Source organism: Callionymus lyra, chromosome 6, assembly GCF_982586985.1.
Source record: "Callionymus lyra chromosome 6, fCalLyr1.hap1.1, whole genome shotgun sequence".
Classification (NCBI taxonomy): domain Eukaryota; kingdom Metazoa; phylum Chordata; class Actinopteri; order Syngnathiformes; family Callionymidae; genus Callionymus; species Callionymus lyra.
The window spans coordinates 14,383,105-14,406,546 of NC_141823.1; the positions used below are offsets into that span (position 1 = coordinate 14,383,105).

General features: G+C 40.6%; 2 protein-coding genes across 2 annotated transcripts in view; one reads left to right on the forward strand and one right to left on the reverse strand.

Annotated features, from left to right (window-relative positions):
- Positions 1 to 20,438, forward strand: part of fbn1 (fibrillin 1) — a 52,395-nt gene extending 31,957 nt beyond the window's left edge. The window contains exons 36-66 of the mRNA XM_087793792.1: positions 813 to 935; positions 1,010 to 1,132; positions 1,200 to 1,367; positions 2,509 to 2,577; positions 2,645 to 2,770; positions 3,315 to 3,437; positions 3,998 to 4,156; positions 4,226 to 4,297; positions 4,364 to 4,489; positions 4,579 to 4,701; positions 6,198 to 6,323; positions 6,391 to 6,507; positions 6,581 to 6,706; positions 6,792 to 6,911; positions 8,425 to 8,550; positions 9,787 to 9,939; positions 10,020 to 10,082; positions 10,144 to 10,263; positions 10,352 to 10,471; positions 10,538 to 10,660; positions 11,134 to 11,265; positions 12,032 to 12,157; positions 12,592 to 12,798; positions 13,886 to 14,011; positions 14,094 to 14,216; positions 15,312 to 15,428; positions 16,707 to 16,835; positions 16,912 to 17,031; positions 17,605 to 17,836; positions 17,902 to 18,073; positions 18,963 to 20,438. Of these exons, the coding sequence (XP_087649918.1) occupies positions 813 to 935; positions 1,010 to 1,132; positions 1,200 to 1,367; positions 2,509 to 2,577; positions 2,645 to 2,770; positions 3,315 to 3,437; positions 3,998 to 4,156; positions 4,226 to 4,297; positions 4,364 to 4,489; positions 4,579 to 4,701; positions 6,198 to 6,323; positions 6,391 to 6,507; positions 6,581 to 6,706; positions 6,792 to 6,911; positions 8,425 to 8,550; positions 9,787 to 9,939; positions 10,020 to 10,082; positions 10,144 to 10,263; positions 10,352 to 10,471; positions 10,538 to 10,660; positions 11,134 to 11,265; positions 12,032 to 12,157; positions 12,592 to 12,798; positions 13,886 to 14,011; positions 14,094 to 14,216; positions 15,312 to 15,428; positions 16,707 to 16,835; positions 16,912 to 17,031; positions 17,605 to 17,836; positions 17,902 to 18,073; positions 18,963 to 19,346 (4,274 nt within the window). The 3' untranslated portion in view covers positions 19,347 to 20,438. The remainder of the gene's footprint in view (positions 1 to 812; positions 936 to 1,009; positions 1,133 to 1,199; positions 1,368 to 2,508; positions 2,578 to 2,644; positions 2,771 to 3,314; positions 3,438 to 3,997; positions 4,157 to 4,225; positions 4,298 to 4,363; positions 4,490 to 4,578; positions 4,702 to 6,197; positions 6,324 to 6,390; positions 6,508 to 6,580; positions 6,707 to 6,791; positions 6,912 to 8,424; positions 8,551 to 9,786; positions 9,940 to 10,019; positions 10,083 to 10,143; positions 10,264 to 10,351; positions 10,472 to 10,537; positions 10,661 to 11,133; positions 11,266 to 12,031; positions 12,158 to 12,591; positions 12,799 to 13,885; positions 14,012 to 14,093; positions 14,217 to 15,311; positions 15,429 to 16,706; positions 16,836 to 16,911; positions 17,032 to 17,604; positions 17,837 to 17,901; positions 18,074 to 18,962) is intronic.
- A 263-nt stretch (positions 20,439 to 20,701) lies between these two features.
- dut (deoxyuridine triphosphatase) lies at positions 20,702 to 22,790 on the reverse strand. The gene is made up of 7 exons (XM_087793834.1): positions 22,607 to 22,790; positions 21,848 to 21,989; positions 21,663 to 21,754; positions 21,269 to 21,313; positions 21,112 to 21,186; positions 20,887 to 20,957; positions 20,702 to 20,811 (listed from the first exon to the last, which is right to left on the reverse strand). Exons 1-7 carry the CDS (start codon positions 22,734 to 22,736, stop codon positions 20,755 to 20,757), a joined length of 612 nt encoding a protein of 203 aa, XP_087649960.1. The 5' UTR covers positions 22,737 to 22,790; the 3' UTR covers positions 20,702 to 20,754.
- Between the last annotated feature and the right edge of the window lie 652 nt (positions 22,791 to 23,442).

Genomic DNA, 23,442 nt, shown 5'->3' on the forward strand with positions numbered 1-23,442 from the left:
GTCAAAGAAAATATATTTCAAAATAAAGTGCCTTTATTTTTCATGTATATTTTAAAAAAAACATCACAACATGAAATATTAAATTAAATTATTTATCATTAGGTTATGGCACCATTTACCTTTTCTATATCCTTGCTTATGACATTGGATTTATTTTATTTTTTTCATTGTACTTGTTTCTTGAGTATATTTTATTCTTATCATATTGAGATATTTTACGTGCTCCCTTCTTTCTTGATGCTTCATGGCCCCTGGTCACAGTTTATTTTGCGGCTCCGTTGGAAATTCAATTTCCCACCGCTGTCATAGAATTATATGTGAATAATAAAATTGAACCCTGAAAACACACAAAAAATGTGTTTGGATTTAAACTGAAACTTACTTGGTTATTTGATTTATAAATTGAACAGACTTTTCAGTTTGTCAATGAGGTTTGGCTCTATCTACTGAATAGTTCAGTTGTATTAAATAATCTTTGTTTCTGAAAATTCTTGACAACCATGAAGACGAAACAACTTCCCATTCCTTGAAGCTATTCTCAGTGCAGGATTGTAATGGCCTAATGATGTGGAATAGTACAATTATGTAACATTGGCAAGTTCTCTGAGCGTGTACGTGTGCATGTCTCAAGGATTTTGCCCCGGAACTGTAGTTCTTCAACAGAGGTGCGCGGCCTTCACTTCCTCCTGTTGGCTGCCAGTTTCCCAGTGTGATCCCATGATCCACTAATCCCTAACAGCTGGACTTCTCTCTCCTCCTCCATCGCTTTCCTCTTAACAATCTCTGTCATTTTCTAACTTTTTTTTTTACAGACATAGACGAGTGTACATTTTCCAACATTTGTGTCAACGGACGCTGTGAGAACATTCCAGGCCTTTTCAAGTGTGAATGTAATCCTGGTTATGAGCTTGACCGGAGCGGCGGCAACTGCACAGGTATGTCGTGTGTTTTGACCAGCAGATCAAAAAGTGCCCGACAGGTGGTCAGTTCTGTTTTTCTCTTTTAACAGATATCAACGAGTGTTTGAACCCCACGATCTGCATCAGCGGCGTGTGTGAGAACATCGCTGGAAGCTACCTGTGCAACTGCCCGCCAGACTTTGAACTGAGCCCCAGTCGAGTGGGCTGTGTGGGTGAGACTCCAGGAGACAATCAAGCACAGGCTTCAATCTTCCTGTTTCTAACCGTGTTTATTTACAGACCCTCGGTCTGGAAGCTGCTACCTAGATATTCGCCAGAGAGGCGATTCATCTGAGAATTTGGATTGCACCAATGAAATCGGGGTCGGCGTTTCCAAAGCGTCCTGCTGCTGCTCTCTGGGCCGAGGCTGGGGGAACCCTTGTGAATTCTGTCCCCCTGTTAACTCCAGTGAGTCCAACACAACTGTAAACACATGCTTATTGTGGCAGTGACACAACATCTTTGTTAAGTTCTTAATTTATGAAGTTCTTCCCCGTCTGAAATCTGGGTGAACAAGAGATTACGAGAGTGGAGTCCATTATGACGTAATAATGGCTTCTATCCTCCTTCAGCCAACTGTAGTCACACCCCGCTTTGTTTATACAACAAGTCCCTTGGAGGTGGAGACTTCTGGGGTTGACGCGCGGTGACAAACCATGATGTTTGACCAATTACAGCAGAGTGGGTGTGGTTATCATAAACAAGATGTAATCTCCAGAAAACCCAAGTGTTTTAGTGGGCGGGGCTTAAATACATTTTCTAATGTAAATATTTAAATGAAAAGAGAGTTTTGTACAAACAGACACATACTGATGAGTCCAACATCTATTTAAGAGACACTTTAGTTTCTCTTTAACATAATAAAATAAATATAAAAAACAAACTTACTTTTTTCAATTTAAAAGAAAAAAAAACATTCATCTCATCTGAAGTTTCCAATTCCATTTTCGTGTCAATGTGGTTTGTGACGTCAGTACTTTGCTTTTCTTACTGGAGGAACCTTCTAGCGTTTCAAGTCACCACCAGTCAACTCTGCCAGCTCTGTGGTTGGACTGAAAAGTCAAAATAGGTGTTTGTTGTTTCTGCAAAGGTATTCAATCAATCACTAAATCATCGCTTATTAAATCGTCGCCACTCTTAAGTTTCTCAAATTACTGCCCGCAGCTGGGAAAAGTCTGAACCAAAAACAAGGAGTCAAAACTGCCGTCTGTCAAACGTGATAATGTGTTGTCAGTTCATCTGTGCCAGTGCGCTGGCTTCATGCTGCTCACTCTCATCTTGGAAGGAGTGTATGTTTGGTGTAATTGGTGTTGCTGGTTAAAGTGAAGCAGCTTTGTGAAGCTTACGTGGAATATTGACAACAGATGGATTTCTTAAAAAGAATGACTCGGTTAAAGAAAGTTCTCACATCTCCGTCAAGAACAAACACTGCTTTTTAATTTATTTTTTCTGGGAATCATTTCTCTCTCTGTCCTTGAAAGCTGAGAACTCTGAATTATGTTTTTTTTTAAATGTTGCACTGGATTTAGTGTTTTGGTCTTTGTAACAGCGGAGTACAGGACCTTATGTCCCGGAGGAGAAGGCTTCAGACCCAACCCGATCACTGTCCTCCTGGAAGGTGAGCGATCCTCTGTTTGTCAAGACTATCAAAACCAGCAGAGGCTGCAGTGATGTTTCTTTTTCAGATATTAACGAGTGCCTGGAGCTGCCAGTCGTGTGCCAGGGAGGGAAGTGCATCAACACTTTTGGCAGCTTCCACTGTGAATGTCCCAGGGGCTACTCGCTTGACGAAGATACAAGAATCTGTGAAGGTATCAGATACCAACAGGCCCACAAACATCTAAGGGGCAACGCAAAAACACTGTTTCATGTCCGTCTCACTCAGCCATGTTTCATGAGAAGGAAGGAGAGTCCATTTGTTTGAGTCCTTGTTGACAGAGAAGACAACCAGACTAAGACTTATCGGTCCCTGAGCTGCTGAAAACAACAATTCGCTTCGTTCTAGCTCAACTCGCACTGCTTATTTTCTCCTTGTGATGGGATTCTGAAAACGCCGCGCCTGAAGGGCGGGTGTAGCTCTGATGTGGTCTGGCCTCCCCCTAGGGAAGGACACTGAGACCCTGCAGACAGAAGAGATGACGTGAGGAGGGGCAAGCCAGAGCATTTATAATGGGGACAAAGAGTGAAGATTTAAGATGAAAACCATGCTGAGATGATGTTTGTGTTCACCACAAGCACAAGATAGCACCAACATATCTGTAATCTGTTAAATGTTAGCATCTCTCTCACGGTGTCACGCAACATGAACACGTCTGAAGGAGATGATACACAACGTTACCTTTTTCTCTTGTGCAGATATCAATGAATGTGATCAACCCGGCATCTGTGGTCCAGGCCAGTGCTACAACACCATCGGGAACTACACCTGCATCTGTCCCGTGGATTACATGCAGGTTAATGGAGGGAACAACTGCATGGGTAGGTTTGTGACAACCATAAACAACATGACAGAAATGTGAAGATAAGTTGAGTTTAGTGAGCAGAGGTAGACAATACTTAAAAGGAAACTAAAGTGAAAACACAACACTCTCCTGACTCACTAACATATGTCAAATGTTGAATCTTCCTCTCCAAGATGCAGTAAATCCCATATCATGACCATGTTTTAAGTTATTACTTTATAAAGTTCTATCCATCTAAAATCTCGGGCAAACAAGAGATTACTAGAGTCCATTATGACATAATAATGGCTTCATACCTCCTCCAGCCAACTGTAATCATGCCCCGCTTTGTTCATACAACAAGTCCCTTGGAGGTGGGGACCTGGGGATTGATGCTGGCAGTGTTAAGCCCTGATGCTTGACCAATCACCACAGAATTGGTGTGGTTATAATAAACAAGATTTAATCTCCAGAAAAACAGTGTTTTCAGTGGGCAGTGCTTAAGATCACAAGACACATTGTGTTGATGTCATTTGTTGCTTTCCACATTTGTTAATGTTGATTACATTTTTTTTTTCCTTCTCAAATTGCGAATAGATATGCGTAAAAGCTACTGCTACAGGAACTTCTACTCAGACAACAGAACTTGTGATGGAGAGTTGACCTTCAACATGACCAAAAAGATGTGCTGCTGCGCCTACAACATTGGCCGTGCCTGGCACAAGCCGTGCGAGGAGTGTCCGGCTCCCAGTAGTGGTAGGTTGTGGCACGACAAGACTTAAGTCGTGAGACGAAGTTGATACAAATGAATGCTTTTGTTTGCAGTCAAGTTCCAGCAGCTGTGTGGCAGTGTGAGGCCAGGATACTACATCGACATCACCACCAACCGTGTCATAGGTGAACTTTTTTCTCCTGATTAGACTCTTTGTTCTTCCATGATCTAAAGTGTATCTTTTTCTCAAGATATCGACGAGTGCAGAGAAATCCAAGGGGTGTGTGAGAACGGCGTCTGCATCAACATGATCGGAAGTTTCAGGTGTGAGTGTCCGATAGGTTTTGTTTACAACGACAAGCTCCTGATCTGTGAAGGTAAGCCTACGCCCTCCCCTAATATCAGTGGATACATTCTTTAGATGTATTGGTGATTGATCTGAATCTGGTCACTTCCTCTTGTTAAGACATCGATGAGTGCCAGAACGGGCCAGTTTGTCAGCAGAACGCCGTCTGTCTGAACATGCCAGGAAGTTACAGGTGCGAGTGCAAACACGGATATCGCTTCACCCCCACAGGACAATGTCTAGGTAAGACTGCTGTCATGATGGATGATCACAGACCAATCATTTTATCTTTCAACTGAAAAACAACCTCATTACCATGTTAAGCAGAAAAAGGAAAACAAAATAATTTCAGGCCAAATTATTGGATTACTGGATCTTTGTAATTGAAAAAAAGTGTTAAACTATTCATATATTTTTCCTTATATTTAAAGACCAGGATGTTTTTTTTCCTTTCTTGTTAGTTAGTGTATCGGTATGCAGTTGTCCTTATATTAGCAGCTTGTAAAATGTTACTTAAGTTTTGGATTTCTAAACAACTTAAATACAGAAAAACAAACGTCACCTGCAATATTCTTAATAATGTCATTTTTCTTTCAACACCAACGTCTTTTTTAGCGGTTTTATGATTTAACAAAATTAAACAATGCATATTTTTAAAGTGCAATATCAATTGAGCGTAGTTGATTAGTTAAATATAATGTTTCAACTAAATTTGGTTTAATAATATGAAATGAAATAAAACATGTTTTAACATTTTCTTAATGGTTTTAAATTAAAATTCAAATGTCTACAACATACCTCGACCACCATTTAATCAATCATATGAGAATCTGTTGCAAATATAAATCCATTTCAATAACTCACACACAAGACAGTTTTAAAGATGAATCATAAATTAAAAAATATATTTATACTTATTTAGCTTTAACAACTGAGACTTTAGTTAATGTACAAACTTGCCAACACACTTGTAAAAACAGTCCACAAATAAATTATAGTTTAAAGTTTAATTCTAGAGGTTATCTTGCACTTGTTCATTTAAAATATATTTATATATATAAACCATCTATATATATATATTTTAATGTATTATTTTACTATAAATGAGAAAAAAATTGAATTAGGCTGGTTATTTGTTACAGCTAATGATCTGGGAAGTTTATTTTAGTTGTTTCTATTTGGTAAACATTGTGTTTGATTCTGCACCAGCACCAAATGACCCAAGATTATATTAAATCTGCGGAAATGTCGGTCAAAGTAAGAGGAAACGGCCGCCATACTCTCTTTCCGAGTTAATGGTTTTGTGGTTCGTTCAAATCCTCACGTGTACAGAGAAAGCACACGTCGTATTACGGAATAATTAAACTGAATCTTAATCTGCGGTTTGGTTGACGGTGCCGCAGAATATCTGTATCGTGTCACTGTCAGTTTGGACGACCTAACTGATAAGACCAAATGTAGCATCCTGTTTTGGTTCTTGCTCTTGCCAAGTACTAACAAGAAATCGGTCATTCCTGCAGCTAAAGCGTCGTCGTGGTCTGATAATGATAGATGTTGAATTCATGCAACTTCCTGGACGATAAAGAGCAATTTGTCTAGTTTGATATCCTGTATCAACACAGACGGATTTAAACGGATTTGCATCTACCACAGTATTTCGATATTAAACTATACAAATGTAAATAATAAATGAGGTTTACTTGTGTTTTTGATTCAATCTCTTATAACCCTGTTGATAGATCGTAACGAGTGTGCGGAGAATCCTTCCGTCTGTAATCCTGGTCAGTGCATCGACACGCTGGGAAGCTACCGCTGCATCTGTCCGAACGGCTTCAAACCGACGCGGGACCAGTCCATGTGTGTTGGTAAGGATAAATACTTTCCCAAATATGGTGTTGTTTCCACTTGTTGTGACGCCTCGTCCGCCCGCAGACGTCGACGAGTGTGAGAGGCAACCATGTGGAAACGGAACTTGCAAGAACACCGTGGGCTCCTACAACTGCCTCTGCTATCCTGGATTCATGAACTCGCACAACAGCGACTGCATAGGTGAATCCACACGTCATTAATTAAAGCAACATCTGAAGAGACTGTACTAATGACCCTCTTTTTTTCCTCTCAGACATCGACGAGTGTTCGACTCAGAGAGGCCTGTGTCGTGACGGCCAGTGTGTCAACCATGTGGGAAGCTTCCTCTGCATCTGCAACGACGGCTATGAACTCACACCAGATGGGAGGATGTGTGCAGGTCTGAGAGAAGCTCTGGATATGAATCGAAACCCAAAATCGGACTCTTTACTTATGATTGTCTCTTTGCCGTTTTTTTTTTCAAGATATTGACGAGTGTGCAATAAATCCTGGCACATGCGGCGCAGGAACTTGTCTGAATCTGGACGGATCGTACAGGTGTATCTGCCCTCCAGGCTACTATCTTCACGAGGAAACCTGTGAAGGTACTTTAGTTTTTATTGAGGCATTTAGTCCCTCAGTTGTGTTCATCGTCTTCTATCTGTCTGTCTGTTGGCAAAATAACTCTCAGGTTATTATACTTAAATGACTTTTTAAAGAGGTGTTGATAATGGAACAAGAAAAATAAATCATGTTTCAGTGGTTTTCCAAATTACAATCTTGATCCATATGTTTAAAAAGTTTCCTTACTCTCTTTTTATTCCTTTTTTCTATTTACAGATTCTCATAGCCTACAGTCTCTTGTTGTTCGATCAAACATGTTCGTTATTTTTCTAACCCTGAAATAAATTACACGGGTCAGATTAAAATATATGCCAATTATGGGTTAAAAAGAAAATCTCAATGTGGGCGGAGATGAGAAGCTTGGCAGAGGTCTGCACTCTCTTTAATGCTTTTCTAGTTATACAGCTTTTATTACATTTAAACATGGTGTTTAAAACTATTATTTGTTATTAACGGATTGCTTCATGGGTCATCATGTGTTTTTATCTATTCTTGTACACTTCAACCAAATGTAGTTCAATTCGTTTTATAACTATAAAAAAGCACTGACGCATCTCATACCTTTGCCAATGAGCTCATTTCACATGACTTCACAAAAAGTACTTACAACAAATAATGAAACTACTTCCATGAATGCATTAAACGCAGCAACTCAACCAATTTACCACCAGGTTGTTCAGTCAGTTACATAACAACTGAACCTACCAACTTTTAAACACAATTGACCAATAACTAATTTTACGGCCATGGTCACATAAAAGTTGACTTTTTTAGTGATTTATGAAGTTGGGTTTTATAGAATTTGCTACTTATAAACAGAGCTGCCGCTGATTAATCCATTCTGAACACATGTGGATCAACAGAAAACCACCAGATTCTTATCGCTACTAAATAAGCCAATCTCTCACTATCTTGAAAGTCATTATCAAAATCCCTGCTTCTGGGATTGAAGCACAATTGATTTTAATCATTACATGTGATATTAATGAAGTATAATATCGATGCTAAAATCAACCTGGTATAAGTATAATGTACTGTACATTGTAGACTTTCTCACGTTCATGTCTTGCTGTACAAGCAGAAAATAAAAGGCTGCTTCTTCTGCTCTTCTTCAATTTCCCCGCTGCTGCACAAAACTGCTCTTCTCTGTTTCACATGTGGGAGTGGGCCCGAGCTAGAAGGCCTGGATTGTTTATACAGTTGAGCTGATGAAGAGATATTCGGCAGACTTCAACACATTCCTGCTTAAGTCTCTGTTCCTGGAAAAACTCTAAAATTCTGAGCATCAATAATAGCAGCAGCTGGTCATTGAGATGGCTCAGTATGTGACATGACGACTATTTGACATCAAATGAGATCACCCCATGACGTATTTGTCGGATCGAATTCATCTTGACCTCGCTCGGTTTATTTATTTGACGGATAAGAATAATTTCTAACCGAAGTGGCAACTACGATCCATGCAAGTGTCACATGTCATTATTTCATCCTCAGATATTGACGAGTGCTCGCAGCTTCCTGAGATCTGTACGTTTGGAGCCTGCTCCAACACTGAGGGAAGCTTCACCTGCTTGTGTCCGGAGGGCTTTCAGCTGTCTGCTTCAGGGCGCAGATGTCTGGGTGAGTGTGTGATTTTGACTTTTATTTTGGCTCCGGGTCTTAGTACATTCATAAATTACTGACAGAACTGGAAAAACACAAAACGTGTATCAAGAAGAGAGCAAACGATGAGGTGCAGTCATTGCAAATAGTAAACTGTAGTTGGTTCTGTGTAGTCTGTCTCTGAGTGTTGGTGGAGAATACACAGCAGTTACTGCTGTTGGAACCTTCAAAGCTCAGTGTAGATAACACACTTTGTTCCATCTGGGTCTTCATGGTGGCTCCTCAAACAAGGCCAAAGGTTACTGCAAGAGGATCACTTTTCCATTTCCTCACTTGTGCATGCCCTTTTTTTTTTTTTTTTTTTTTTAAGAAGTGTTTCTAGGTTTGGGCGGTGGTGCACTGAGTTAGGGAGTTCCCCCTCAAACACTGATGTGATGACATCATCAGTTCAATGAGGTGATTCAATTCCTTTTCCAGGGTCAGTGGTGCAAACTCACAGGGAAGTGTGAGTTATAAAACATATATCTGACATGAATAAAAATGTTTTAATCGCTCATTTATCACCGAGTAAAAGTTGGGTCAACAAACAACAAACAAACTTCATATCATATGTTGTATTTGAGATATTCTGCATCTCAGTGAACATCTAGTATATCTGTGCCCATCGTGCGTTCAACTATACGATTATATGGGTTTTACCTTTTTAAATACAGTCCTGTATTTATTCAACTTTTGGTTTGGTTGATTTAATTTACTGTTTCACTTGCTTTTTTATTTAAATATTATCTCCAGCTGTTTCCTCTTTTGTCTCTGTGATTTCCCTCATGTTCAGTTACTCTGTTTTTTATTGGCAAATATATTCTCCTTTAGGAAAACATTTCGTCTTCTGTCCAAACACCATGATTTTTCTGAATGAACTGCTCCTTTGATTTGTACTGATCCGCTGAAGCGACATAAAAAGTATACATTGTTAAAACTTTTTTTCATGTCCCTTTAGTTGCTCCGCCCATTTGCCACGTTTTGACCAAAAATCCATGCTTATGTTAGTGTTGCTGAACCTGTATGTTAAATGTACTCTGTGGCAGCATCTTTCCCGCTCATCAAAGTAAAAGAATACATCACTTTTTCAAGCAGTTCTTTTTGTCGGTTCATAGTTTACACCCAGATCTCAAATAACTTTGGGCAGTTAAACCAAAGACTGTTAATAATCAAATAAATCTGTACAATAATGTCTGAATGACTTCCTGTGTACAGATGTTCGTGTTAACTATTGCTACACGAAGTTTGAAAACGGACGCTGCCAGGCTCCGAAACCTCAAAACACAACAAAGGAGGCGTGTTGCTGCACTCTAATGCCGGGCCAAGGCTGGGGAGACCCATGTGAAATCTGCCCAACCCAGGGAGAGGGTACGTGTTATGAAGCAGGATTTCCAGATGTGAAAAGTCGTTTACTTCAATGATCTTTTCTGTTTTTTGTTGTTTTCCAGAGGCGTTCCCAGTCCTCTGCTCAAAGATAGGATACACCCGAGGAGTGGACGACAATCCAAAGGGTGAGATTCCTCATTCGGTTACTGTTGCTGACGACAATCAACTCTGACATGTCGCCGGCAGATATCGACGAGTGCATCAACGACCCGTGTGTGAACGGACAGTGCATCAACACGGACGGCTCGTTCCGCTGCGAATGTCCGATGGGATATCGACTGGACTCGAGAGGAGACACCTGTGTCGGCACGTTTTTTTTCATTTTAACGCTTGAAAAGTGTCATGTCCTCGTGTGTCCTTCCAGACTTTCCTTCTTACACATTTTCCACCACAGATACCAACGAGTGTGACGTCGGTAATCCCTGCGGTAACGGAACATGCACCAACGTAATCGGCGGTTTCGAGTGTGCATGTGACGATGGCTTCGAGCCGGGCTCCATGATGACGTGCGAAGGTTTGTGCCGATGATTCATCTCTTACTGTAACTTAGTTATGTAACTTCTTGTGTTTTCTGCCGCAGACATCAACGAGTGCTCCCAGAATCCCCTGCTGTGCGCCTTCCGCTGCGTGAACGTGGTGGGCTCGTACGAGTGCAAGTGTCCGACCGGCTACGTGCTCCGAGAAGACAAGAGGATGTGCAAAGGTACCACGTGTCTATGACTCACTCGTAAACTCCGCTAGCCAAGGTCCATTAACTGGAAAGTGCTGGCAGACACAAAGTACCACGTAGAGACGGGCCTCACTATAAAGTTACGTAAGGTAACATCCCCGAAAACATGCTCAAGAGTTCTTTGTCTCTGACGGCGTATACACACTCTTGAAACTGTGGCTGACCGGTTCGTTGTTTACACCGACGCTGTCAGTCGCCATGGCAACGGGCGTGTTTGCAGAGAAGCGCCGTGGACAGGAGGAACCAGTCAGTGTCCATATCGTCATTGTTTACGTCCAACCTCCAAACAGACCACCAACTCTCCCACTTCACGCCTGTTTGCACTTCAGAGCTGGTATCTGGCTGCAGGCTCGGACTCGGAGAGAGCATCTGCATGACATCACCGCTGTAGTCGTCGTATCACGCATGAAACCTTGACCAAACCAACCAAACACTTTCTCTTTCAGACCAGAACGAGTGTGAGGATGGTTTGGACGACTGTGCCAGCAGAGGCATGACTTGTAAGAATCTGATCGGTACATACATGTGCATCTGTTCCCCTGGATACACTCGCTCGCCCACTGGAGAAGGATGCATGGGTGAGTCTACATCATGTCCACCAGTGCATTGACTTTGCCATGAACTATATTTACACAAGGTTTTATTTCCCTTTGAGCTCTGAAATAAAGATGAAATAACACAGTATGAATAGAAAAATGACTAGTCAGCAATTACTCACAATGTCTTATATGGGACTTTTGTGTCCAAACTATTCCTAACACACGCAGTAAGTGTGTGTTTTTGGGCCTTTGTGCACATCCATACCTTCTGTTATTACCTCCACTAAAGAGGTTATGTTTTTATCTACGTCTGTCTCTTAGAAAAATAACTGAAAAAAACAACATATTCAAATAAAATTTTCAGAAACTGTTGACAATTGCATTTTGGTAGGATTCCAAAATCCATTCCAGGTTTTGATGGATGTTTAATTCACTTGTATGGCCTCTAGCAGCTGCTGCTCACAAACAAAAGCTCTGTTTAAAACTAGCAACATAAATCAAAACTGTAAATCTTAACTCAGTAAAACACAGCATATGATCAGATTTCAAAAATGTGTGTTGATTCTCAATGAATAAGGAGCTACTAAATGCTAACTCTGTAGTTTCTAATAACTAAAAAAGCTGACACTGCATGTTAGTGGTCACTATTCACTGAGATTCATGTGATTTGATGCTGTGTGCAATGAGCTCCTTGGCGAAGGTATGCACAGTCACAATGTTATTCCAATGCACTTTTTTAACTGTATGAAAATCCCCCTTGAAATACAGAACAAAATTCATTTGTCTTTATCCTCCTCACCTACAGATCTGAATGAATGTTCCGCCAAACCGGCCGTCTGTAAAAATGGTCGATGTGAGAACACTGTGGGAAGTTTCCGCTGCAAATGTGACCAAGGATTCGTGGTGAACCCCACACAGACCGAGTGTATTGGTGAGTCTTCGCTTTTGTCGACTTTTAAATCATAAACAATGATAGAATAGATTTATAAACCACTTACAAAAAGTGTTAGCGAATCTCAAAAAAGTATGTTTCGACAAGTCTCCTCCTATCTTGTTACAAACCATGTGTGTTGCTGTCAAGATAGTGAAAAGCAGGTCTTTTCAAAGGTTTCCTCCTAAGCCTAAATATATATGTCTGGAGCACAGTGATGTGCGAAAGCTGGTGAGAAACACTCAAAAGAAAACCCGTAACTATCTCGACCTTGACGGACAGTCGCGATAGAACACCACGAGTTATCTGCTCGCGTCTGGCTCTCTGAGGTCAAGTCCTGCCTGGGTGGCTCGATCTGTTTTCCTTTGCCACCTCTTTGTTTGTTCGCCTGTCTCGCTCTCACATTCTCCCTCGTTCTTCTTTTCGTGGTCCAGATAACCGGCAGGGCTTCTGCTTCACTGAAGTCCTGACCACACTGTGTCAGATGACATCAAGTAACAGGAACATGGTGACCAAGTCTGAGTGCTGCTGCGACGGTGGCCGAGGCTGGGGTACCAACTGTGAGATCTGCCCTCTGCCCGGGACCACCCACTTCAGGAAGATGTGTCCTCTAGGACCGGGATACACTACTGATGGCAGAGGTACTGGAAGATCAAATTTTCATTCAGAACTTTCCTAAGGGCAAGATATGGCTGAGCAGCTTGTGAGCTGTTAAACTCATCGTCTACTGTGTCCTGTTGAAATTTAGACAAAAGAAATTTAAAAAAGATACACAATATATAACATTTAGGGATGCGTGAAACTATGCGTAGTAAGATACAGGGACAACAAATATTGTAACACTGTAGTAACAAGGATATATTTGCAGTATTGTACTTGAGTACCTGACTCTGATGTTGTAGAATTCACAGACCAAATGACTCTTGATAAAATCGTAACTGGTTTCATTTGTTTTTAAACCAAAATATGTGAAAAAATCTGCTTTAAAAGCTGCTGGAGTCCACTGTATCCTCTTGTCCTCAGTCATCATCCAACTCTTGTGCGATTACATTTTCATTTAGCTGCGTAGGACGTAATGACTGCGGCCATTTAGTGGCCGTAAGTTTAACAGCAACTGAAAAATACATTGCGGTCGAATATCGATACAGTATCGTGGAAAAGAATAACACGATATATCGACATATTGATACTACTTATGTATTGAAATAGCAACAGATGAGCGTCTCATTCCGTTATACTCCTTGTTGACATCGTGACACAAAAAGCAAGTGCAAGCATAGCACTTTCTTTGCGTAGATATTATAAAAACGTTAAATGTTTCGTTTTCTGTATCAACTTCACGTCACTTTCAAAGGGCCATGTTGCATCATCATTACTGCAGGTTACAGTAAAAAAAATCAGCCTTTGTCAAAAAGCGACACCAAGTGACTACAGTTTTATTTTATTTTTGATAAATCTTTTATTATTTACGGGTAAATAGGCAGGTCCAAATAGTTTAAAGGGCCAGACCCGGCTCGCGGGTTGACAAGCACCACCAATAATGTCACTATTGTAGAAGTGATCAATAGTTGTCTTCTTAAGTTATCAATCTTATTCCTCCAGTAAATGGCCTGAAATATCATCCTTTTTTACATTTTTTTTGTGTAGAAAACATATAATATATTTTATATTATATTTTCTATTGATTGATTCTTCCACAACTTGTACAAACCTTTCATCTCTGTCCAGACATCGATGAGTGTCGAGTGATGGGTAACTTGTGCAAGAACGGCCAGTGCATCAACACCTTAGGATCCTACGGCTGCACCTGCTCCGTCGGCTACACCACCGACATCAGCGGCACTCGCTGTGTTGGTAAGAATCACTTAAATCACTTGTTTTTTCCTTCAACCAGCAACTCCTCCGTGTTAACAGCCGACCTGTGTTCTCCCGGCAGATGTGGACGAGTGCATTCAGGCACCGAAGCCTTGTAACTTCATCTGTAAGAACACGGAGGGGGGGTACCTCTGCTCCTGCCCTCGAGGATACATCCTGCAGGAAGATGGGAAGAGCTGCCGAGGTAACACTCGCCGCTAATCTCTTCCCAGTTCAGTTCTTGCTTCGCTGAGTTTTGACGTCAGAGGTCCAGTAGTGATGAGTTCTGCTCACAGTTCAAGACCTTCCATCCTTTGTCTTGCTCAGTTTCCATCTCTAGTAAGATTTCTTTAGGTCACTGGTTAAAACCCGGACTGACTCACATCCTGAGGAAACACTAAATACTATCTAGATTAGATATTTGTCTAATATTGTGGAAATCTGATTTGTCACAGCAGCAAGTCCACAATACAAACAGATAGAAAACGTTTAATTTAACATATATCTATGTATATAAAAAAAATACTATTAGAAATAATAGCATTAAAATAATCCTATTATTTTAATAAACCTGTTCTGCATGAGGCAGGCTTCAGAGCATTGATGCTGGGGACACATTGTCAGAAATAATTAAAACATTTTTATTAATATAATGGCTTCATTAGATGATAAATGTCTTATAGTTCTTTACTATAATAGTATAATCCAAGAGCCATGATGGACGTCAGCGTCAAAGAAACACCAGTAGAGAGGTTTATGTATACCTTGGAAAGAACATGTAGTAAGAAGGTGTTTTACTCAACTGCAGTGTGTCCTTTGACTTTTGTGAGGGTCAGAAGACAAACATACAAAATAAAAAACAAAACGGGGGGGTTCTAATACGATGGGGTATTTAATTGAAGCTTCAAAAAGGTTAATTTAACATTTTTGTTGATTGTTATTTAATACATTGTTAATAAAATGTGTAAAATTTAAACAACATTTGAATGTTATTTATTATTTTGACTAACAAATCAACAAAAACTAAATTCAAGTCTTAAATTAAATATATTTTTAGATAGACTCATCAATGAAATACAAACAATACACATTGAAACAATATCTCAGCCTCAGACTAGTTAAAATATTTAAATTAAATTAATAATCTTGTCAGGATTCATCACAGTTTGACCACTACCTCACGAGGACCACTTGCATAACTGTCTTTATTCATCACACTGCACAGGTCTGCCGTAATAATATCTATAAAACGTTTAATGTACATTTTGGGATGATTTAAACTGTGTTTTATGTGTTGCAGATTTGGACGAGTGTTCATCCAAACAGCACAACTGTCAGTTCTTGTGCGTGAACACCATCGGCGGCTTCACCTGCAAGTGCCCTGCTGGCTTCACGCAGCATCACACCGCCTGCATCGGTAAATACAAACACAAACTCAACACATTAAAAACTTCCTTCTCTATAGAGAAGTTCCTTCACACTTGTACCACCGACACACTCGTGGTACCGCTTGATATCGCGCTTGTCTTATTAGGCCATTCCGTGGAGCTCAGTGATGCTCTGTTATGGAACATTGTAGTGGATCGTCATGACGACCGGCGTCTTTTTTTTTTCCAGACCATAAAGCTTCTCCGTCTACCTCACATCACGTCGGAGACAGAGAAGCCTCAGTCTCTCTTGGTTGTCGTATAAACACAAGAGTAATGAAGTTAGTAAGTCAGAGGCAGATTGAAGCATCGGAGCATGAGGACGAGTCGAACCTTCATAAGTGAAAATTTGAAACTTGAAGATTAAAGAGATTTTTTTTCTCTGGAACTATTTCAACTGTAAACAGGGTTTTTTTTTTGCAACGCAGACCGATTTAATGATGGAATTATATCCAGGGATCAACCTTCAGATGAAAACAGTAAAAATAAATCATAGTCGCAGGTTTATTTTTGAGTAAACTCGACTGACGCAAGCATTTTACCTTTTTTAGAGTCACAGACTAATGTGACTTTAGAGAAACTACCATCTTTTTTCAAAATAAATCACTTTTCAGACATTTATAATCAATAGAACAGAAGTTTCATGACTCACTCACATGTTTCAAATGTTAAAGTTTTCATGTAAGGGTGCAGTAAGTCCAACATCATGACCATGTTTTGAACTTATTACTTTATAAAGTTCACCCCCGTCTGAAATCTCAGCAAACGAGAGGTTACGAGATCAGAGTAATCACAACCCGCTTTGTTTATACAACAAGTCCCTTGGAGGTGGAGACGTTCATGATTGATGACAAGCGGTGACAAACCTTGATGCGTGACCAATCACAGCAGAGGACGAAAATCCTGGTTATGGTCAACGAGATTAAAGTATATGTATATGTATATATATATGTATAAATAATAAAGTATATTCAGTGGGCGGGGCTTAACCACATTTTCTAATGTAGATATTTCAATGAAAAGAGAGTTTTGTACAAACAGACACTGATGATACAATAGAGTCCAACATCTATTTAAGACTCACTAACATCAACAGGTGAGTTGCTCTATAAATGTTCTGCTCTTGAGGAATAGATCCAAAAAGGGTTTTTGTTTTAATATACATTTTGCTCACACCGCTGTGTATATCACCTACCCCATCTTCGGATGTCTGAAGAATCACCTGAATCTATGTGTGAAAAAACAAACATCGTCTTATTGTCTTACAGACAACAACGAATGTGCGTCCGACCCGAACCTGTGCGGCTCCAACGGCGTTTGTCAAAACTCTCCCGGGAGCTTCAACTGTGATTGCCAGAGAGGATTCTCCCTGGAGACCGGCGGACAGAGCTGTGAAGGTGAGCGGACGCCATGATGTGTAAACATTCAACTCTTGTGATCGGGGAATGAAGACGCTTTTGACTTCGTCCTCAGATGTCGATGAATGCGACGGGAATCACAAATGTCAACACGGCTGTCAGAACCTGGTGGGAGGATATCGGTGCAGCTGTCTTCAGGGTTACCTGCAGCACTACCAGTGGAACCAGTGTGTGGGTGAGCGACAGCTTGTTGACCTTTGACCTCAATACCAGTTGATCTCTGCACAGTGTTGACATGAACTGGAGGGTGTGAAGTTCATTGTATGTAGATTTAATGTAGCTGTGTTTGTAGCATTTTTTCAAATAAGTCGTAACATCAGCTTTTAAAAGCTGCCGGAGTCGACTGTATCCTCTCGTCCTCAGTCCTAGCCGGGATTTCATTGGAATTCATTGTTCCTTTGGCGGCAGAGGACAAAATGAGTGTTGCCATCTAGTGGTCGGAGGTTTAATTGCAACACAAAAATGAACAACAGCAGTCAATATTTGCTTGTTTATTGTAATTATAAAAATGTAATTATTTTATTTCATTCACACGTCATTGAAATTCGAACCATAAAATAACTATGATACAAATAAAATATGATTTCAAACCTGAAAAAAAGATATCATGAGTTTAGATTTATGGATATTTTCTCAAAGCGGTTTTAACCACCATGTTTACCCGAGTTTGAAAAGTCCAGACTGACCCGGAGGTTTGTGTGTTTCTCCTCCTCCTCCATGTTTACGCCACAAACAAACATGGCACCAGACGAGAACGAGTGTCTGAACAGTCAGATCTGCGGCGGAGCTTCGTGCCACAACACCCTCGGCAGCTTCCGCTGCCTCTGCCCCACGGGCTTCAACTACGAGCAGGGCCACGGCGGCTGCTCCGACGTCAACGAGTGCTCCACCACCTCCAACCCCTGCAAGTTCGGCTGCTCCAACACGGACGGCGGTTACCTGTGCGGCTGCCCGCCCAACTACTTCAGAGCAGGACAAGGGTACGTCTGCCGTGGGACCCCGATGATCGGTCGGGGGGACTCATGACTCGCGGTCTTTGTTTCAGGCACTGCGTCTCGGGTCTGGGCTTCAGCGCCGGAGGTTCTTCTGCTGAGCCACACGGAGGGGAAGCCGACGATAACTCGCTCTCTCATGAGGCCTGTTATGAATGCAAGATCAACGGGTACCCCAAGAACGGACGCAAACGCCGAAGCACCAATTCAACAGAAGACATGCAGGTACAGGACATGTTGTCTGAGGTGACGCTTGTGAGACTCTCTTTAAAAAATACAAAAATATAAAAGTAAACTTCCAAACGGGCCCAAAATATCAACTTATTTTCTAACTTCTTGGACCTGTGCACCAGTACTGCTTTCTTTGTCTCACTCCTGCTCAGTGAACTCATCACTGCCGCTATGTTCGTTAATCAGATTTTCTTGTTTCAAGTTAGAGATTTTTTTCTTTTTAATCCCGTCGACAATATAGTAGTGATTTTACTGAGAAGCCTGAGTTACTCTTGATGCATCTGATCTATGTTTGGTTGGTGGAGCTGCTGTGATGAAAGATGATTTGAAAAGTTGATTTTCAAACTTGAATAATAGATTTTTTTAAATTTGCGACACATTTTCCAAATGTTTAAACAAATGTACAAAATTAAAAAATAATTTGAATCAAATTTACAAATTTAAAATAAATGATATAATTAAAAAAACTAATTTACATAATGAGAATGAACATTTACATAAACTGAAACCAATTTAAAACATGTTAGACTGGTTAAAAAAATCCATAAAAAAAACTTTACATGTACTATAACAAATTAACAAAATAAAAAATAAAAAATTACATTTAAAAAATCTGCAACACACATACATACAGAAATAAATTCAGATAATCTGAAACAAATGTAACATTTTTATATAATTACAAAATCCTGAAACAAAATATGAAACTGATACCATAATCTGAAACACATTCACATAAACATGACACAAATCTACATGATCTCAAGTATGTTTACATAATATGAAAAACCTTTACAAAAGTGTTTGTGTCACATTAGGTCCGAGTCATTTAAGATATTTTCGGAGAAACTGTTGATATTTTCACGTTTACTTCCGTTCACAGGAGACCCAGGAGATGGTCAGCCTGGCCAGCGTGGACCTGGACGACACCCTGAAGTTCCACCTGAACATCAGCGTCCTGAGCAACAGGGACCACATCCTGGAGTTCACCCCGGCCCTGTCCACCCTCAGCGACCACGTGCGCTACAGCATCGACTTCGGCAACGACGACGGCGTCTTCAAGATCAACCAGAGGGACGGCGTCAGCTACCTGCACCTGAGCAAGAGGAAGGGCCTCCTCCCCGGAGCCTACGACCTCCACATCAGCAGCGTCGCCCTCTACAGGAAGAAGGAGCTGGACGTGCTGGAGGACCGGCACGACAAAGACTACCTCACGGGACAGCTGGGAGACATCCTGAAGATGAGGGTGCAGATCATCCTCCATTAACCGACCGAAGCAAGCTGACGTTGAGATGCTGCTGCTGACCCAGGGTCAGCTCACCATCATCATCCCCCGGCCAAACATCTCTGACTCTTCTGACTCTGGGTCAGCAGTGAACAGCAACTTCCTCCTTGTTCCTACACAGAGAAGGGCTCGCCACCAAAAAAAAAAGAAAGAAGAAGAAAAAGACAAGAGGGGGAGGGGAGACCATCGCCAAAGGTGATTCTACATATCATGGATACAACGGCAGGATGTGTGAGAAGCACAAAAACAGTGTGTGAATGTTTTGTTTTTTTTAATTATGTTGTATAATGATATGTGGAATCAGGTGCCGGTCCGAGGCACTGTGAGAAGCACTGTTGGCTTCCTGGATAAGACGACGGTTCCCAATAGTCTGGAATCAATTCATTTCCTCCCCTCAGGTAGAGACTGAACAAAACATGGAATCAAACCTGATCTTAATTTAAATGGCGTTACGTGTGAGGAGAGGAAAAGAAACCCATGATGGACTATTGAGATGTAGCCATGACTGAGCTCGAAGGACTTCTACTGCATATTTAAACTCTTCTTCTCTACAAGACGACAACATATTTACTGGTGCTAGCGACAAAAAAAAAAAAGAAAAAAGAAAAGCGTATAGACTCTTGAATGCACTGTACTACCGTACAAAACACCGCCTGATCTGTGGTTCTGAAGACACGTCCGTTGCAAACAGCTAACGTCCATATCCCGCCTGCTCTCCTCTACGCTCGTGTACATTGTGTTTATATGTAATAATCAACGCCACTTTTTAATCTATCAAGCATTTGTAAAAAAAAAAACAGAGGAAGCCCCTGGATTAGTAGGGTCTATAACGGTGCTTGTAATGACCAACTACTTCCTTTGTGTACACACACACACACACACACACACCTGCACACACACATGCTGATGATGCCGAACCTGGGCCTTCATGATTATGCACTGAGGCCTCCACGGCCGCACATTTCTCTCACATGTACGATCAGTGCTGCACAACCGGAGCAGCAGACTCCAGTCTGGCCTCCTGCTCACACCAGTGAGGGTTTCATGTTAATTCACAATAAAAGATAACCATTTCCGGTGTGGATGTATTGAAAACGCCCTCCAGAATCCGCTCAAGGACTTATTTGCCCTGCACCGCCCTCTCCTGGTCGTTTAATGGAACTGCATCCCAGCTACTAGGCATCATCCTGGAGTCATCCCAGCACTTCAGGGTAAGCGGCAGAGAAGAATATTGGACGTAGTTTACCATGTCAGTCTGAAATATTTGCTACATATTTGAAAACTTAATGCTGCTAAAACAGCTGCTCATAAATGTTTAGGAAAATGAGACGTGTAAATAGAAAAAATGAACTTTATTAACAAACAAAAAAACAACTTTATTTAAAATATTTCAGTTGCGTCCAGTAGACCCGAATCCACCTGCTCCACGCTCGGTCTCGTCCAAAGTCTGAAAGGAGACGGTTCATAAATCGCAGATAATATAAATAAAAAAAAAAAAAGAGATGGCGTTAAGATTCTTTACCTTCTCCTCCACCAGGTCAGGGTAGAATATTCTCTCACAAACCAGCTGAGCAACTCTGTCGCCTTTTTTCACTGCAGGAGGAACAACATTTCAAGGCGTCAGTTTTCACTTCATGACTTACGTAACATTTAGACGGTCGTCTGCTAGACTTCGTACTCATGCAACACATATAGTACTAGTGAATGCCCTTAAAAACAACAGCAACTGATGTGTATTTTCTCTCACCTTCAAATGGTTCCTTGTTGAAGTTGAACAGAACGACACCAACGTTGCCTCTGTAGTCCTCGTCCACCACTCCAGCTGTGAAAACATGAGCCTCCATTATTAAAACTGATGTTTCTCTTATTCATGCATTAATTTTTTTGGACAAACGCTCACTCACCACCAACATCAATGAAGTATTTCACAGCCAGTCCAGACCTCGGTGCTGAAGGAGGAACATCAGTTTAGAAGAACTTTAGATTATTCCGGCTTATTATTATTATTTTCTGGAACTCCTGTTGTGTTTTCAGATTTATCTTGATCTTTAAAGTATATACTTTATTGAATATTGTTTTGATCGTTAAAGCGCTTTGTGACCCTGGTCTGGGAAAGAGCTATACAAATAAAAATGACTTACTTACTTATTTTAAAAAATATATAGGTTTAATTTACTCCAAACATAAATCAAGTTATCATTGCACATTAAAGTAAATATATTGTGGATTTTATACACATACTCAGGTACATATTGGCGCCAAATCTGGTTTCTTATCGACCGTTAAAAAAAAACTCACCAACTCGTCCATAGCATCCTTGAGGGACCGCGATCTGAATGTCCGTCTTCACCACGACCTTGTCCAGGGGCCCCAGCGTGTAGTCGTAGGCGCTGCGGGACGAGCACGAGCACAGACGTGAACACAGACGTGAACACAGACGTGAACACAGACGCGTCGGTAGAAAAAAAGAGTCAGTTTCGCACCTGTACAGGTCGTATCCTGCAGCCCTCGCGGACCCTCGGGTGGGAGTCGTCGCGTGTTCCGAGAGTTTGGCGAACCTCAGCACCGGGTTCGCCTCCGGCCTCGGCCTCTTGGATGGAGAGACGGCGGACGAATCGACGACACCTAGGACCGGCATGTTTGTTCAGGGTCAGAAGTGAACAGAATCTTCCCGCGTTTGATATTTCCCGCGCGAATAGTGCTCCTCCTACTCCTCCTTGTGTAATATTTAAACCGGAAATAATGATTGAAAAAAGAAAACGTCATGTTTATTAATAATTTGAAGACAACTTGTATGTTTATTTATTTTTAATCGTGTTTCAAAAGGTCAATAAAAAGTCTGTCAACGTGACGTCACATAATCGCGACAGCCTGTTATGTAAATATGAAAACACAACAAGCGTTAAGACAATAACATCATTTCTATAAATAATTTGAAGACAACTTATATGTTTATTTATTTTTAATCGTGTTTCAAAAGGTCAATAACAAGTCTGTCAACGTGACGTCACATTATCGCGACAGCCTCTTATTTGAAAATGAAAACACAACAAGCGTTAAGACAATAACGTCATGGTTTTAATGACATGACAACCTTTACAACTCGCACATGGCAGTAAAGCAGGATTCAAGTAACAACATCGACAAACTATTTGACAAAACCTCTCGTTCAAAGCAGGCACACGAGCAGATCTAACGTCACTAGCTAACGTCACTAGCTAACAACACTAGCTAATGCTAACCGGTGAGTCTTTTGTTGCTTGCATGTAATGCCGCCATCTGGGTGAAGACAGAGCGGGTTGTGGTCCTGAGAGCAGCATCTAGACCCGACTTCAGTCCTTGTTTGAGACTGTTAGGTCTGCAAACAAGCATTAGTTAGAGTTAATCCTGGCTGAAGGCTGGAGAAGGTTCAACGCCCAGTTCATCGTTTTGATATTTAGCTCCTCCTAGCGGCCGATTATAGAACATACACAAATAGAGACAATTATGGAAGTAAATCGGTGCCATCAGAATATTGAATAGTTGAAATAGTTATTTTACTACTTTTAAATTCAATATAAAAAAAATCGAAGCATTTTAAATTCAATATATTTTTAAAGCATTTTTAATTCAATATTAAATGACTTGAAGCATTTTTAATTCAATATAAAAAAAACACCATCATTCCTGTTTAAAATCCTTTGACACCAGATTCTACCGATTGATGGTGAGATGTAGTTTAAGATGTTTCAACTCCAGACGTTAAAACAAAGTTGATACTTTGTCATGAAAATATCTAAAGTGATGCAGCAGTGATGACGTCACCTGATCGTTTATGCAAGTATGATCCAGTCACTTTGTACAATGTAGGCTTTCTATTTTTTTTTTTAAGAATTTAAATTGCTTCAAAATTATATAACATTTAAAACACTTCGTTTTAAATAAAAATAATTGAATAATTGAAATAATTTAAAAAAAAAATGGAATAATTGAAATTAAAATATAAAAAAAATATTTAATAATTGAAATGAATTCAAACTTTCGATATTTGAAAAAAATAAATTCAACAATTCAATATTCTGATGGCACTGGTGTACTT

Excerpts from the sequence above, each read along its gene's own strand:
- dut (XM_087793834.1), bottom strand. The coding sequence starts at position 22,736 with ATGCTTGTTTGCAGACCTAACAGTCTCAAACAAGGACTGAAGTCGGGT. Across the intron at positions 21,990-22,606 it reads AAGCAACAAAAGACTCACCG|GTGTCGTCGATTCGTCCGCC; the intron begins GTTAGCATTAGC and ends TGCCGGTCCTAG. Across the intron at positions 21,187-21,268 it reads ATACTTCATTGATGTTGGTG|CTGGAGTGGTGGACGAGGAC; the intron begins GTGAGTGAGCGT and ends ATGTTTTCACAG.